Source organism: Mycetomoellerius zeteki, unplaced genomic scaffold, assembly GCF_001594055.1.
Source record: "Mycetomoellerius zeteki isolate Tzet28-1 unplaced genomic scaffold, Tzet1.0 scaffold174, whole genome shotgun sequence".
Lineage (NCBI taxonomy): Eukaryota > Metazoa > Arthropoda > Insecta > Hymenoptera > Formicidae > Mycetomoellerius > Mycetomoellerius zeteki.
In genome coordinates this window covers 962,267-980,285 of record NW_017256696.1, presented here as the reverse complement: position 1 = coordinate 980,285, position 18,019 = coordinate 962,267, and the positions used below count along the sequence as shown (strand labels likewise).

General features: G+C 28.7%; 1 protein-coding gene across 1 annotated transcript; it reads left to right on the top strand.

The window, feature by feature from the left end:
- The first annotated feature begins 1,688 nt into the window (after positions 1 to 1,688).
- Positions 1,689 to 17,479, top strand: CCAP-R (Crustacean cardioactive peptide receptor). The gene is made up of 6 exons (XM_018446002.1): positions 1,689 to 1,693; positions 2,158 to 2,411; positions 5,668 to 5,762; positions 6,391 to 6,643; positions 16,473 to 16,653; positions 17,284 to 17,479. Exons 1-6 carry the CDS (start codon positions 1,689 to 1,691, stop codon positions 17,477 to 17,479), a joined length of 984 nt encoding a protein of 327 aa, XP_018301504.1.
- Positions 17,480 to 18,019: the final 540 nt, after the last annotated feature.

Below are 18,019 nucleotides of genomic sequence, written 5' to 3'. Positions count from 1 at the left end.
AACGGCACTCCCGAAGCAAACGCGCGACGCGACGAACCGGCTGCGGTTCGTTCACTTTCAATTAAATCGGCGACGAGGGTACGTTAGCTTCCGCGTCGTTGGATTTTTACACGAACAGAAAGATTTTATTAAATATCTAAAAATTTGACTAGATATATGATTCATAGATCCAAAAATTTGTAGATACTTAAGAAAAACCGTTCTTTTCGTGTATATCCTCCGGGTACTGAGCCCTCTCACCACGTCAAGGTGTACCCGTGAGAGGGAAAATATCATCTGAAAAATGTAATATACAGCTCTTATATATTTTTATTACTATGCAATTATCGGTAAACGTTTAGAAATGTACATCAAATCAATTCACAATGTACACACGTCAATTCATCACTATTACGAAATAAATTCGGGCAGATAAAAGGGCTGAATCTTTGCTACTTGAACTAAAGCTGTGTTCGCTTTGACGTTCACAACACTTTAAGAATCGTTTTATCCTTGTTGTTTAGTAAATATTAAACAAGGATAATTGATGCTCACAAGCGCTGTGAGCGGTAAAGCGAATGCAGCCTAAGGATGTATCGGACATCTGAGGATTGCCAAATATCTGATTTCTGGTAATATATTTGGCCTTACATTAAACCTTACATTAAAATGATGTGTATAATGGTACGAATACCTGAAAACTTTTATCATTACACTGACATATTTTTTAGAAATATAGAACTGGATATCTAGCAATCCTTCCCGGATATCCGGTACTTCCTTACATGAAAGTATATTTTCCAAATAAAGTTATATCCGTTTGCAAAACACTTCGTGTGATTTTTCCGGTTCCCATTTCCGGCGTTCCTTGTGTCGCTCGCGGCACAACATTACGAGAATTTCAATATTTTCTAAAAAATGTTAAAATAAAAAATATTATGTAACCAAAACCTAAAAAAATACAATAATTTTACAAATCTGGCATTTATGTTGGTAATTTAATAATTTTGCAGCGTAAAATAAAATTTTTGTAAGACTAATTTACGTTGACATACATCATTTAGTAACAGCGCTCACGGCGGAACTTGTTGCGTTGAAAATTGTGGGGAGATGTGCATTACCTTCCTACGTAAACAGATCATCACTAGTTTGCTTAGCTTTTAAGATACTTAAAAAATCTAATCAAGACGTCATTCCAATGACAGTAATCTTACCCTGTATAAAATAAATGGTATGACATTTCGTGTGTCATCTTCTATTTCTTGAATTAATATATACACTTTCATTTCCGCTCAATTTCGACTCGTAATGCCACATCTAACAGAATTTCCACGAAGCATAGAATTCGCTCATAAAATTAAAATCTATGAAACTATTTTTTAATTTATTTTTCGTATACGTCAATTTGTGAATCATGCTTTATATTTATAACCGAGACTGAACTTATTTTTACCCTTATATATTTTTATATTTTACTCAGATAACCTTTTTAAAAATCTTTTGCGATACAAAACGTTACAGAACATACGTGGCATGATTATATTTTTATGAAAAAATTTTACGTCGTTTGGAAATAATTTCTTATTATTGTGACGTTTATGATATAGATGTTGCGGTACAGAAATGTCGAAATTACCAATGCATTATTACGTAACGTTTGATCTTATTTTATGTTCCGTATTTTTACTCGTGCATAAAAGTAGAGCAACATGACGTAAAATATCGAAACGAGCTATAAACTGATCACGTATCTGGAGGTTTATTTCTCGGTTAAAGGTGTTATTCCATAAACGCGTCTTCACAAGTTAGTTAAGAGTCGCACGGCGTCTCTACGGTTGCAAAAATCTTACGCTTAATATCCGACAAACTTTAAAATTCACATAACGGTTATATAAGTTTGTTATAATCTTAAGGTTTGTACAATATTTTCTTTAGCGAAAATTATTTTCGGCAAGTTTCTGTGAATTTAATGGCTAATTCTTGTAATAATGAAGAAAAAATATGAAATGCACAAAGTAGATCTATTAACTTTCCGTCTAATTTCGAACGAAGAGATTTTCTGAAATATTAATGAGTATTGCGCTTGTGTGTTTTTGAGGATACTCGAAGTCTAGGCTCGAAGACTAAATGTAAAATATTGAAAACAGAGCTGCCCCATTAACTGATAATCTTGATTAGTAAATATGCGTTCGTAAACGTTGTATCACATTTCGTCGTTGTGTACCTTGTTACAGATCTACTGGTCGGCCTAATATCCGTGTTAACGGATATAATCTGGAGAACGACTGTTGCATGGTATGCGGGTAATATAGCTTGCAAACTGATAAGGTTTATGCAGGCCGTAGTAACCTACAGCTCGACCTACGTCCTCGTGGCTTTATCAATCGACAGATACGACGCCATTACCCGTCCGATGAACTTCTCCGGCAGCTGTGAGTACATTAGCGCGCATATTATGATCACAGCCTTTAATGTTGGATCCCTTCACAAAGCGGTACTTCGAGCTAAACTCATTAATATAGTTTAGTTGAAACTCAGAATATATAGATTCTCTTGAGACATGAATAATGTTCAACCTCGAAGTCAAAAGGCTATCTTCGAGCAAAAATCTTTAATTGAAATGAGTAAAGGAAGAGAAAGAGAGGGGGGGGGGAGAGAGAGAAGAAAAATTCTTAACAGCTTAATGCATTAAATTATCATTACTGTATAAAAGAAGGCATTCTAAAAAAATTTTGTAAACCGGATAAAATATATTAAAAGAAGACAAATTATTTTAAATTTTCAGCTCAAACAGCTGAAAATTAGATGAAATGCACGGAAATAACGATTTTGTTAAAGTCTAAAAAATTAGCTAGATACAGCTTTAAAAATAAGTTTGTTGAACTATTAAAATAATCAGAAATATAAACATTTCAAGCATAATTCAATACTTTAAAAAATTTTAATGTCCTACTAGCAACCAGTTTGAGCGTCCTATTAATTATTTTAATGGTTCAACAAAATTATTATCAAATCTGTTTATAAATTTTTAGGTATATATCAATAAAATTGACCTTTCCGTGAATATAAATCAATAAAAAAATAAATTTTGAAGCAAACGCAAAACAAAAATATAATTTTATAAAAAGTATAACCTTATGAATAAAAATATAAATCTTCAATAATTATCAATACAAAGGAATAGAATAGTCGATCACTATTTTCGCGTCAATCTAATCACAACTGTATGATAGCAGAGTTATTTCATACGTCAATATGCGATTTCGAATGTTGCTCACAGCAAGTCAAAGACTATTAGTATCTGTCAGCCAGCCGACATACTGAGTCAGGGGCGGATTCACTCTCACCTTGAGTTTCCCTTTTTAAAAATATTTATAGCAAAAGGTTATACATACTTTTAATATTTCTGAAATACTTAATCACGATTTTGATATTCCAAAAATATTTTTTTATTTTAAGAATCTTCTAAGTACAAAAATATAGATTCCTTTATATATTCCAAAAAGTAAGTAAATTAAGATTAAAATCTGTGCTACAGCTTTTATTTTCCACTCGTTCGCGCTACAAACGTAAATTAGATATTTTGCTATAAAATGTTATATATATTTTTTTTTTATTGTGCGTATATATATATATTATAAAATATATTATTCTTTTTATGTTTATAATTTTAAATAAAACGTTTCCTGGATTATATAATTATATAGTACTTTTCAATGTAATATGACAATAGTAACTTAAATATCTCATATTTTATATTTAAACTTGAAAAAATTTTGCTTGCGGCGCGTCAATGGCCCCCTCCCCTTGACAAATGTCTGGATCCGCCCCTGTACAGTGCAATTTACCTCACAGTATGGGTGCCCTTCCTCACCCTTATATCACTTTGATATCCTTCGGATTCCTCTATTCTATTCATATTTACCGTCAAGAAATTGCTTTGACTTCCGTATATCAGATATACGCTATGCGCCTATCTTTGCTCAAGAAACTTACGACAGAGCTAAGTAAAAAGTAATAAAAATCGATCTATCCGAGACTTTCTTTAGAAATATCCTAGCTGCAAACGGTAGCGGCACTATCAATATTGACGGCCAGATTATTTCATGATCTGTGACATAATATCTTCGCCGCAGTTCCTTTCAGAATTAATATCGCGTACTTTGTAGATCGCGCATGTTTCTTCCTTTTTTCTTTTTTTATTAGCTTCTTTTTGTGACAAGATAAAGGCTGAAGAAAAAGATAGGTTCTCTTATCTTTCTGCTTAGTCGTATCGTCTATCACACGGAGGCATCTCACGAATCGTTGTGGCGGGTATTCCGCACCAGAATAAAATTTATCTTCTACCTTCTATATATCGATATTCTTGTGGCTTGTTGATAGCTAGAATTACAGAAATTGGGAAGTGTCAGAATCCACACGCACACACACACACACACACACACACAACCAATCACGCTCGACTATCGCACGGTACTTCATCACTAGATGATTTTAATACAAAAGTATTTTTGCCATTAGCCCGATTTTCAATATTATACGGACCGTTGTAAATTAAAACAAATCCAATTTGTTTAAAAAAAAATTTTAATCATTCTACATCATAAAAACGTGATACTAATGTGTTTATACTTATTAAAATATGTAACGTTTAACGATTAAAAAAAACCAGCTTGACCGTCCTATGCGTAATTATTTTGATGGCCTAACAAAATTATATTCAACTAAATGTTTAAACAATTTTAGCAAAACTGTTTTTTATGCATTCTGTATTAATCCGTGCAAATTTTAATTACGATTTGAATCAGGTTTTAAAGCGGTAGATTTAAATCTGTTAATGTTAAACCATACGCTTGTTACATATGTCATTAAACAGAGATTAAAGTAACTGTAGCATTATCGAAGAGACATGAGAGAACATGATTAATCAGCACGGGACTATTACAATAATTCAATCAGATTCGCTTTAATTCCAGATTTACCCATCATGTTATGAATTTCTATACGCGATCATTCTTCCAATTATCGACGATTTATAATTATCAATCGTGCACATCGTAATTACATAGTAGCAGGATTAACGGACTCGTATCGATGATACATGTTATATCTTTTTATGTCGGTTTTAAACCGAGACAATTGCTGATGCTACTAATTATACGTTGTTGAAAATAACAGACAAATGACACTCATGAGAATAACGAAAACATGTCATAATATGATATCGACGTGTAATCGATCATTCTTTGCGTTATGTTACCAAAAAGTTAAATAAATGATGTAGCATGTTATAATCATATCATGCTACACCGCTATTTTAGGTTTCAAGCTTATTACAGCAGTAACAGACTCTTGTCTCAATTTTTCAAACTGGTTCCGCCACTCGTCATGAGCACCGTTCGCTATGACGAACCTTTTCCTTTTTGATTTTTTGAATCGCTAGTTGACGTAAAACCCGACATTCACGAAAATAGCTACGCTTCTTTCATAACATTGCATACAAAGTTGCACATGCTGCGTCAATTTTCCGTAAAAAAAATGTTTATATAAAAAACAAATTAAAAATAAAAATCCCGGGTTACGTTTTTAATATCCGTTGAGCATAAAAAAATATGTGATACCTTTTATTTATTAATCACAAAATTGGAAATATAATCTATTATTAACAGGCATTAATTTTGATCGCAGGGTGGAGAGCCCGAGCTTTGGTGATTACGGCTTGGGCATTATCAGCATTGTTCAGTATGCCGATTGTATTCCTGTACGAAGAGAAACAAATACAGGTACACACACGTATTTTTTACAAGGAAACACAAGGAAGTATCAACCTCCGATTTTAATAAGCTTTTAGTAGTTATTGTCCGCCAAAATAAAAAATGTATTTTTTTTACACTTTTAGAGGGTGAAACATCTCTTTGAAGAAAATTGGTTAGTTTTTTTTTTTTAAGCAAATATCGTCGAAACTATAAAAAATGAAAAAAAATTTGTAATAAAAGTTGAACGGTTTTAAAAGTATTTTATTCATGAAAAATTTACTTTGAAAGAAACTAATTATTTCACCCCCTAAAAATGTGAATTAAAAGCTCATCAAAATTAGAGGAGGACCATTTCTCTTTTTCTTGTTAAATAGATATCGAAACGATAAAAAAAAAACCTATTTTGACATTTCCTTACATTTTTGTTAAAGAAAAAAAGTCGTCTTCGATTTACTTACTTATAATTTACATTCTTACACTTTTGAAAACCGCGTATCAACACACCTATAAAAAAAATTATGTATATCTTGCTAGATAAAGCATCAACATATTATACACAACCGTTCCTCATTTTTTTTTAAAAGCTCTTTTAATGATAAGAATTTGAAAGCTTGGCGCTCACAAGACGAGCGTAATCGCAAACAATCATTTTTAGGATACGCCGCAGTGCTGGATCGATTTAGATCCGACTCAATGGAAGATCTACATGAGCCTGGTGAGTTTTAGCCTCTTTATAGCGCCCACTCTGATAATAGGAGGCTGTTACACGGTCATCGTAGTCACGATATGGTCGCAAGGAGCAGCGCTACGTCAGGGACCTACCAGAGATACTCGGAGGGCGTCCTCGAGGGGTCTCATTCCCAAGGCGAAAATCAAGACCGTAAAAATGACCTTCGTCATAGTATTCGGTAAGATATAAATCACATATAGAGAAATGATATAATACAAGTGTAAAATGTCGTTCTTAAAATAAGTTATTATTTAGTTAATAATTGTAAATCATTGAATAATAATCTTTATAAGAAATACAATTTTTTAATTAAATTCGCCTGAAAAAATCACATTATAAAATCAAGCGATAGAAATAATCGTCCCGCATAAGACGCTTAGAATTTAAAAATTCTGTTACATATATTGTGTCAAGATTCGTTTTAAAGGGAATTCGGGTTTGCAGTAAAATCTTTTTAGTCAAATATTTATATAAGATTCTTCGGCTTCGTATGAAGTTATACTTCAGCGTCTGGCATATAATTTTATGACCATTCTTTCACAAATTCGTATGGGTATGAGGAAAGTTATTAGGTCCCGACAAACCATAATATATCTGCTTTAAGGTACGAAGTTTCCTTTTTTTCCTTTGACGTATACGAGTACTTTCGTAGATGATGATAACAGAAAGACGACTACGTCAATATTTCGCGACAGTAAAAAGTAATAAGTTTCTATCCAGCATCTCCTATGTTTCTTTGATACGAAATTGGTGAGCCGTTTTATTTGCGCGGCGTACCACAAGGAGATAAGCAAACGATCCTGCTATTTGATATTCTTGTGAGAATCTACTAAGATGGAAGGGATCGTATATTATATACGAAATGTTCTTTTTTCCGAGAGAAACGGGCTAAAGAAATTAATATAGTTCGGATGAAAAATATGAATTCTACTCATTTATTTCATGAGCGATGAGATTCTCAGTGTAATTAATTTCAGTTCATTAATTAAATACTGGACATTTGATATATGAAAAAGAATTACTGTAATGCCAAAAATAATCTTATAAAAAGAGCTTACCTAGATAATCCTTTTTTAAAAGACATATCTAACAGATATTTTAGTACGCGTGTGTATGTGTTTTGAATTCCATAAATATTCTCATAAACCGTATCTATAACGTTTTTATAGAGCCATCAGTCTTGACACGTGGAATCTCAGTATAAAGTCATTTTGTAGAAACATAAAATTTCTGACGAGACATGATTATTTTAGCTGATCGTATATTATACCGAAGACAGACTATGACATAATGAGTTATGAAATATTCTCTGTACATATTGTAATATATCTAATACATAGATTAGAATTTTTCCAGAATTTTTTAATATTTTTGTATGTTGGTAAAAATAAGAAAAAAATGCAATACTAAAAAGTTGATAAAAAATTCTGAAAAAATTCTTAGAGTTCTATGAAAAGAAAATAAACAATTTTTGTCTCTTGCAGTTTTTCTGTAAAGTAGATAGTGTTTGAGTAAAAAATTATTGAATACCAATTTTTGACAATTTTTAGTAATTAATATCTCGTTAACTGTTGCGAAAATTGTAAAATGATATTTCTCTAATGTTAGTGTATTAATCTATATAAATATATTTTTTTTTGAAGAAGAAGAAGAAGAAAAGAACAATATTTTCTTTATTTCGTTTTTTAAAAGTTCGCTTTTGTACGGAATTAATAATAAAATCATGTATTTACGTATTCATATACATTTTTTAAAATTGAATAAATTATTATAGAAAATCATTATTTTAATGATTTATTCAACTTTATTTTAAAAAATACGTATGTATACATATATGTGAATACATTATTTTAATAATTCTGTGAAAAAGAAAATTTTGTCACAGATATATATATATACAAAAATAGTATTTTAATCGTTTCTTAAGCGATATTTCGATTGTTTCTTAAACGTTCTTTATCAGAAAAAAACCATTTTTCTTAACGTTTTTCGAATGGACATTTTAAACAATCAGAAACGTTTTCAAGAGCCAATTGGAACGTTTCAAAGAAACATTTGTGAAACGTTTTTTAAACGAATATGTGCTACCTGGGAAATCATCTTATTGTTTTAGAATATATTAATACATTTGTAATTTACTCCTGTTAATTATTCTATTATTATTGTTAATAATAAAATTGATAATCGCTATTGTAATAATAGCAAGATTATCGGATAATTATATCAATTTCTAAGAATTATTCTAATGTAAACATTGATATTGAAAAGTAAAAGTGAGATTAACCCATTTCTGAAGATATAAAATTTTTCACATATTATTCTTGAAATTTCTCTTAAAAATTACTTTTTAAATTAATCTATAATTATAGGGAATTAGCTTTTCTACTTCAAAAATAACAGATTTAATATCTCATTATTATTATTATATTAGTATAAAATGTTTCTCTCTTTCTTTCTTTAAGTAATAAAAAAAATTTTCATTAAACGAAGTATAAGACATACAAGCGCGTATTTTTAATCAATGTTTTATGCTCAATGTGAAAAGATCACATGTTTTTAATTTCTATGTTAGTTTCATTAGCGTTTACAAATTTTTTTGAATAAAATAACGAGATAAACTTTCTTTTAATTGCTCATTTTAAAATCATAAAATCAATATATCGAATTAAAAAACTTGCTAATGTGTACGTATTATATTTGAGAGATAATATCCTCGCTCTCGAAATAATACATATATACGTACGTTCATCAGTTGTGAGAGATGTAATCATTCATCGCTTTCTTTAGAAATGTTTGTACGTTTTGATCGGTTATTAGAAAGGTGTGCACTCGTCGCGAATTACAAATCGAACCATCCAATTTATGTTTAATCGAATTTTTCGAGTGTAAAATTATCAATCGTAACATGGTGAAAAATACCATATACAGTTTCTTTTCAATAATCGTAACAATATTTGAGAATGCACGATGAAATATTTCTATCGAAAATTTTATATTATAAAAAAAGTCTTGGATAGATTTGCTAAAATTCCAAGTATGCATGCATTAATTTGTCTATTATATCTAATTATTTAAATTCAATAAAAAAATGTAATATAAAAAATATTAGATGTTTCTTATTTCACGTACAAATATTTAATTTTTCTAACTTAATTTAAATAACCTCCTTTATAATTTACGAAAAATAACATTATGTTCTTATATTCACAAAGCGATTTAAAAGAGCTAAAAGAACAGAGAGAGATTAAAAGATTTCTTCGAATTACGTTTTGTATACAACTTGTAAAAATTTTCCAAAGAGACTTTTTTTATATTATTTGCTACTACAGTCGTTACGAATCTTTCATTCAAACTAGCAATAATATAATGAAACTACACATTAACGAATTTTACAATTACATCGTTATTCTACTTTTTATAAACTATTAATGCATTAACAATAACTATTGGAATAACAGAATTCACATAAATATTCTCAAACGAGAAATGAATTAGCCGTAGGCTGTTTGAAACTGTTTTTCTATTTTAAAAAAAGTTATCCTACTCTGTGTGCGTCAGATGTTCACCCAGTTTTTTCACGTTTGACGACTTTTCTCTGTAGTTTTTCCAATATCGATATTACAAGAGCAATTTTTAATTTTCTTTTTGGTCACAGATGTATTGAAAAAGGAAAAAAGCTATATATTCTGTCCTCGAATAATATCTATTAATATGAAGCTTCCTAACAACTTATAATAAGATAAATTTAAAATTGACTTTTTCTTAACGAAATTATACAAGACAGATGTTTGGCTTTTCAACTTTAAATAGAGAAAAAGATCAAAAATTCTTCGTTCATAATTAATTTTAATTCCTAATAAGTTATTAAGTGCTTTATGCTGTTATTAAAAGTATCTTGATATTATAATCCATAAATGCTTTGTTTTGTCATATTGAAATATTATTTATTTGGTAATTAAAAATAAATAACATTTCAATATAAATAATATAAATAATTTTATAGTTATACAAAAAAAATAATATTTAAAAAATAATATTTCAGAAAAAAATTATTAGACTCAAACATTTTGTTGCTTTAGCAATGAATTAATAAAAAGTGATGTATTCATCTGCAAATGCTTTTTACATCAATGGTTATAAAAATATATATATATTGATTATTTTTTATCAATTCGTATACTATGGCGGTAAAACGTTTGAACTTTGCGAAAGCTCTAATCTTTTCTAAATCTCCTTTTCTTTTGAGAAAGCTTTATTTGGTTTTTTCGATATATTAACGAATCACAAAAATAAATGACAAGTAGTTCGTTAATATATCGAAAAAACTAAATGAAGATGTCCTAAAAAAAAAAGGAGATTTAGAAAAGATTAGAGCTTTTATAAGATTCAAACGCCATAATGTACAAGTCGATAACAAATAATTTAATGTATATATATTTTTATAACCATTGATATAAAAAATATTTGCAGATAAATACAATTACTTTTTATTGATTCATTGAAGCAGCGAAATGTTTGAATCTAATTGTTTTCCTCTAAAACACCACTTCTTAAATATTAATTTTTGTATGACTCTAGAATTATTTATATTATTTATATAGAGTATGTCTTACAATACATAATACTAAAAATTTATCTAATAGATTTATTAGATTAGTTAAAGTATTTTAAAAATTAAGTATAGAACAAAAAATCTCTTAATAGAAAAATTATCACATTCGCAATAGTAATTTTCAAATTATAAGCTATTCCATTTAAGTTCGTCAATGATAGCACACGTACTATCTCTTGCTATCATATTATTTTCTCCGATAATATTGGTTTTCATTATTGAATTGATTTTTAATTTTTTACGTGTAGCTTATCTAAATAAATAAAAGTTATTACTATTGAGCTAACATGGATGGCTGGGCTATGAAATACTAAGTTAGCTTTGATACAATATAAAAACGAACACAGTTAGTATTAGTGCGTTGATTTTAATAAATAAAATAGTTAAAATTTAATACACGTGGTTATGAAATATTTGTTGTCCTTCTTTTGTTGATGTATGCACTATGAAAAAATTTCTATATATATATATATATATATAATAAATAGATTAGGTACTTTTCTCTACTAGTTTATACAACATTTAATTCTGCAAAAAGTGGAGAATAAACACACATTTTAGAATTCTATTTTTCAAATATTTAGGAAGATAAATAAACCAACACAGCTAATAAAATCTAACTTTTCCGTACCTTGTTTTGTCAATGCCAATTTCTTTTCATTATTGAATCATTTATATCAATTAATTTTGATTTACACAATTATCGTACATATAAAGAAAACAATTGATTATTTCTATATCTATTAGATATAAAGAAGTTTGAAGAAAAATATATCTTTCTATATTTTTAAAAATTATATTATAGCAATTTTCTTACTATAATATTGTATTTTTTATCCTTCTCGTTTATTTTTCAATAAATTCGAAAAATTAATTATTTGTACTATATTTGATATTAAAAAATTGTTTAAATAATTTTATGATATGTGTGTGTGTGTGTTTATGATATCCGTTAATTACATTTCCTAAAACTTTTTCTGTGTGTAATTTGTTTGGTAAAAAGTACAATAGATATTACATCTTTATTTAACTTAAAAATTTCTTTTTTGTACAAATAATACTTTATTATCGTTTATTTACTGTCTGCTAAACTTATTTATGTGGAATATTTCCTAATATTTTTATATGCACGCTTGCGAGTTTATCCCATAAATTTGAGACGACTGGTGTATAATTAATATTCTGTATCATAAGATACAGAATGTGTCAATAAATGCATCGTTGAATTATGAATTGATATAATGAGCTGGTATGTGTGCAAGTGCATACCGGGGAAGGATATACACAATAAATCTACAGATAAATGTACACGCATTCCAGGATTAAATGATAATATTGATCTATCCTAGCCCATTCATTTGAATACATATACTGAATCTATGAGCTACACATTTGTTGGTAACATTTATATTCTAAAGTTAATATATATGTCTATATAAATATCTAAAAAATTTTTTCATAGATCCATTATTTCAATTAAAAAATTATTTTACTTACTCATACCTCAATCGTAGTGGCGAAGTTTAAACTGCGTTGATCTGTAAAATGCAAATATAAAATATAAACTGTAATATTCCAAAAAATTTATACTGTTAAAAAGTAATAATTGCTTGCATTGAATTTTTTGTTCATCTTTCTCAAATAGATATTTAATATAAAGTAATTATGTAATTTAAAAAAAAATGTCTTTTTTTCTTTTAAGTATAAATTGTTACATATATAATTTCTTTATAGATAAAAGTCTTTTTCCCTTTAATTCTTATTCGTGAGCTATCCAAATAATCGGTTAATTAACAAGAAACAGAAAATAACGGCTAAATCCGGCAAGTAACAAGTAATATATAATAGCAAGTACTTAAAATTTACCTTATGCGGTTACTTCGCCGTCATTCGATGCTTTCTCAAACCTCCTCTTCACTTGAGGTGTTGTTCCTTGTTTGTAGCACCCCCTCACGATAACACTGTAAATTACAGTCATGCATTAATTATTAAAATATAATACCGTGCACGAAGTTTTATGCTTTTATGCAATCATTGTACCGCAACGATATAATACAAAAAAAACCTTAAGAAGGTACGATCATATAAAACTACGACTCGCATGTGTCACATTTCATAAATTAATGTATGAACTTTGTGAAAAAAACAAGTACTTAATAATTATTGCTTTTTATTATATATTCATTAGATTCGATAAAACATACTTTCAATCCTAAAATAACATTCGAATAAACTTCAAATATTGAAAGTTCGAAGAGCAATGCCAGTATTCAAATCCAAGCTTTTATATTATAGAAATCCCATTCAATGTTGGAAGGTAACGATTAATTACTTATTTTAATTATATTAAAAACAATGACGATTGAACAATAATGTTTTTAATAAGTAATTACTAATTAATCACTTCCAATATTAAATCTCTATAAGAGAAAAATATATTTATCGTTCGTACATATTGTAATGAAACAGCTTTTATAGCTTCTGTCGTCGTGATTTCTATCTATGAATCTATAAAGTAATCGACATTTAGATACGTTTATGCATCGTAAAAATTAAATCGCGGTGGATAATAAATAATACAATAGCTAATCATTCATAACAAGAAAACCTTTTGTCATAGAATTTGTTTCGAACGGATTCCTAGGAATAACGAAACAACGACACGTGGAACGGCTTCTGGCTTTATCTATTACACGCACTTGATGAGTCTCGAATGACGCGGCAATCTGTACGCCTAGCGCGCGGTAAACACAACGCGGTGTGTGTAGTACAAACAATTACCGAGGTCACGCGCCAACCCTACTTTCGTCGGTGCGTATTTTTGAAATACAACGGCAAATATACAATCTGGACTTTATGTATCAATTAAACTGATTTTAATGGTCGGGCTATTGTCATGCATTACAAGCTTCATTTTCGACATTCATCAGTGTTAGATATAACGTTAAGATAATAATTAATTCCATTTGACTGAGAATCTTAATCAGAAAAAAAAGACCAAATAATCTACGTCTAACAGTTAAAAAATTTGCTGTTAAGAAATAATATTAGTTAACTGCTATAATGTACATAATATCGAAGCAATAATCGTTCACATCAATCAGCTGAACAGTGAAAATAACAGATATTAAGATAATACATGTATATAACATTCACAAAAAAGTGATCTTGCAGTTACAGCGAAAATTATCTAAGTACGAAAAATAGCTAGGATAGATAAATTTCTAGCAAGTACTGCGATATTAGGTATATGTATTGCATCTAATCATATAGATGACAGAGATAGAATTTAGATTTGTGCTATAAATTCTATGCGTATGATACATAATTTTCTATTGGATACAAAAACCAACTATAATTCTAGCTGAAGCAGCAAAATATTTTTTTGCGTAAAGAGCTCTACGTAATAATTAACTTGATTGCCTGCAATTTGAAAACTATTATTTGTAATTATAATGTATCGAAATTTTTATAATAAAATGATTGCTTTTAATTAATCTCCGAAGTACTATCAGAGAATTTTGGAGATTAATGTATACATATATGTATACGATATATAAAATTTTAATAGGATTTTAATATTTTAGAGATCATTTAAAGTTAAAAATCCAATTTGCGTTTTCACATATTCATAAAGTTAACATAGAAATTTAATTTTATACTACAATCAAATTATTATAAATATCATAATCCTCTGGAGCTGACGCCAAAATCTATAACATATTCAAAATGGCGAACTGCGAATATCGGTGAAAAATTAAATATGTAAAACCATGGTTATTTATCAAATAATAAAAATTTTTATTAAAAAAATACTCCAATTATTTTAAACTACAATAATTAACATTCATATATTATATATATAATATTATATATATGTATATATAATGTAAACTAAAATTGTAAAAAACGATCAAAACCTTACCGTTCGCAATTACGCCGTGTCGCCAAGCGAAGCAATGCTGTGCAATCAGGTTTGTTTCTTGTTTAAAATTTTAGTTTACATAAATAATTTATGAATGTTAATTATACTGTAGTTTAAAGCTATAATATGTTTTTAATAAAGACTTCTATAATTGATAAATAACCGTTGGATATATTTAAATTTTCCCTTAGGTATTCGCAATTTTCCTATTTTCTCTTATATCAAAATAGTTGAAAACAATAATATTTATCTTAAACGATGAGTGCGTTCTATGGTCACGTGTAATAATAAAATATTAAACGTATATTGATTATCATTGAATTCGAGAAATAAGAGAGGTTATTTCTATATTTTAATATATTATTGCAATAATATCGTTCGTATTTACCCTATATTCGGAATTGTCTTATTCTATCCTAACTGCTATTGCTGGGTTTGTAAAATCCATTTAATTTATGTTTATTAAAAAACATTAATTACAAGTAATCAAAATAGCATAAAAAATGAATACTAATTATAAGTATACTTTAATAAGAATAATATTGATGTAACTTAAAAAAACTGAATTATTTGATATTTTTGAACAAAGCTATTTATAATTGAGTGATATCTAATTAATAGATCCATGTTAGCTCCGGAAACATTAATAATAATATTTTATAATAGTTTTAACGCATTCTAAAATTAAAATTTTATATTAATAGTGCAAATGTATGAAAGTGTAAATATTTTACATGATCCATTTTTTAGAATTCATAATATTTTTATTTTAATCAAAGTCAAAATAAAATTAATTAATTTTATTTTGTAATTTAATTTATTCTTTTTACATAATCATATTTGCCTCATTTGTATGAATGTATTGAACTCTATATTACAGATAAAAAATCCATTCCGTATTTTATATTTCGTTGCATAAATCTATGCCGATGTATCTCATTGTTTTCTTTCCTTTTGTTTTCTTTTTCCATCTTTTCGAGATTTTATTGTTTTACATATAAGCTTTTCTTTTGAACAAAAAATCATGAGTGCTATCTCTAAAATAGAAGCCAGCACATCTATAAATCAGATCAAAGCGTGTTTGCAAAAAGATAAATGGAGCGTTTCGTTATAGTCTAAGTTAGATTTGTTATATAAAATGGAATTGGCAGAAACTTGAAACTATCATTTTGTCTGGATTTTCGTAGTATTCTCGTAATTTACGATAGAAACAATTACTCTCAATTAAAAGCGAATAATCGTGCGAACAATCGTGTTTATTTACAGCGCATGCATTAAAAGTGACGTTATAATTACTGCTGCATTCTGCCAGGTTAACTAATTTATTGAATGAACAATTATTAATATATATCATGAAATTATTGTTTTTTGTCCTAATATTTCTGTAAATTTCAATTAACTAGCACTATGCACGCACAATATAAATTGTCAGATTCACGCAATATGAGCGAAAATAATTCTGTGTTTCAGTATTTATCCTTTGTTGGAGTCCATACATAGTCTTCGACCTTCTTCAAGTTTATGGACACATACGAAAGACTCAGACAAATATCGCAGTCGCTACCTTTATACAAAGTTTGACACCACTCAATTCGGCCGCTAATCCAATCATCTACTGCCTTTTCAGTACCCCTTTCTGCAAAACCGTACGGTGAGTATATTAATTAAACGTAATTGATGATTATTTCATATATAGTACAATAATTAATCCTGTTGCGTTTAAAAACGGATTTATTAAAAACTTTCTAAAAGCGCGATTTATTTAAAAGCGCTTTTTTTATATTTACGTGAGACGTAAACTTAAATTTCGAAAAGTATTGAATAGCAATGCTTTTAATACTCAAAATAAGTAATAAATCATTACAATAATTAATGATCATTATTTTACCATTCAATTGACCAGAATTAAACAGGATTTTTATAAAGATCTTATAACAAAATTTTAACAGTAAAATTCTTTTTAAAAACAATCAGAATAGAAAGTAAAATGTTTCAAAGTGAACGCACATAGAAGTAGAAGTAAGTAGCAAGCAGTAAGCAGTAAACAGTAAGACGTACGAAGTAAGTAATTAACATTGTCAGTATATCTATACATATGAAAGATGGCAGTCTTACGTCTCATTGCTTACTGCTTACTTCTACTTCTATGTGCGTTCACCTTAAAACTTTCTAATGCCTTAAATTTCATAAATTCAAAACAACGTCCGCAAAGATGGCAACGTTTCCCTAGCAACTTTTCGCCTCGGAATTTCTCCGTTAAACAGCAATTGTTGCTCGGTAGGAACATGCAGGCAATCTCCTGGATTTCGGGTTGGTGCCCGACGAATTCGCAACACTGCTTCGGTACCGGGACGACGACCAGCAGTACGAGAACGACCGTGACGACATCCTTGACGGCCCATTCCTCTCGCAGAAGCGGACACTTTACTATGTTACACTCTACGTCGCGAAAACGCGTTATGGTCTCCCTAGTTTAAAAATCGTGACTTTCAAAAATTCAAGCGCATACATTTCTTCGTAGATTGATATTTTAGACCGATATTCGGAACAGATGTAGTATAACTAACTCGCTTATGCTAGTGATTGAATCGGTTATATTTATTACTTAAAAAACGTAAATTTCTTATGAATAATTCAGAAAAATGAATTATTTATATTCCGGAAAATTTTATTTAAAAGTACATAATGACCAAATATATGCAATTTGAAAAAATTATGCAAGCCAAATATCAATTCCAAATTTTCCTACATAATTTTTCCAAAAAAAGGGAGAACCAAATAACACGCGATTGCAAGAACTTTTTTATTATTGAAAAGTTTTCGCTTTTGTGCTTTATGAATGATATGTGCTTTAATGTATTGCTTTTTTATATCTTTTCTGCAAAGATCAATTTTCACGGATTACAGAAATTTAGGCAAAAATGTATAAGGTACTTCTAACAATGCGCGACTATCAACTTGATAACGTAACAATTATTTTAATTTAGAAATAAGATTAACTGATAATCCAGTTAACA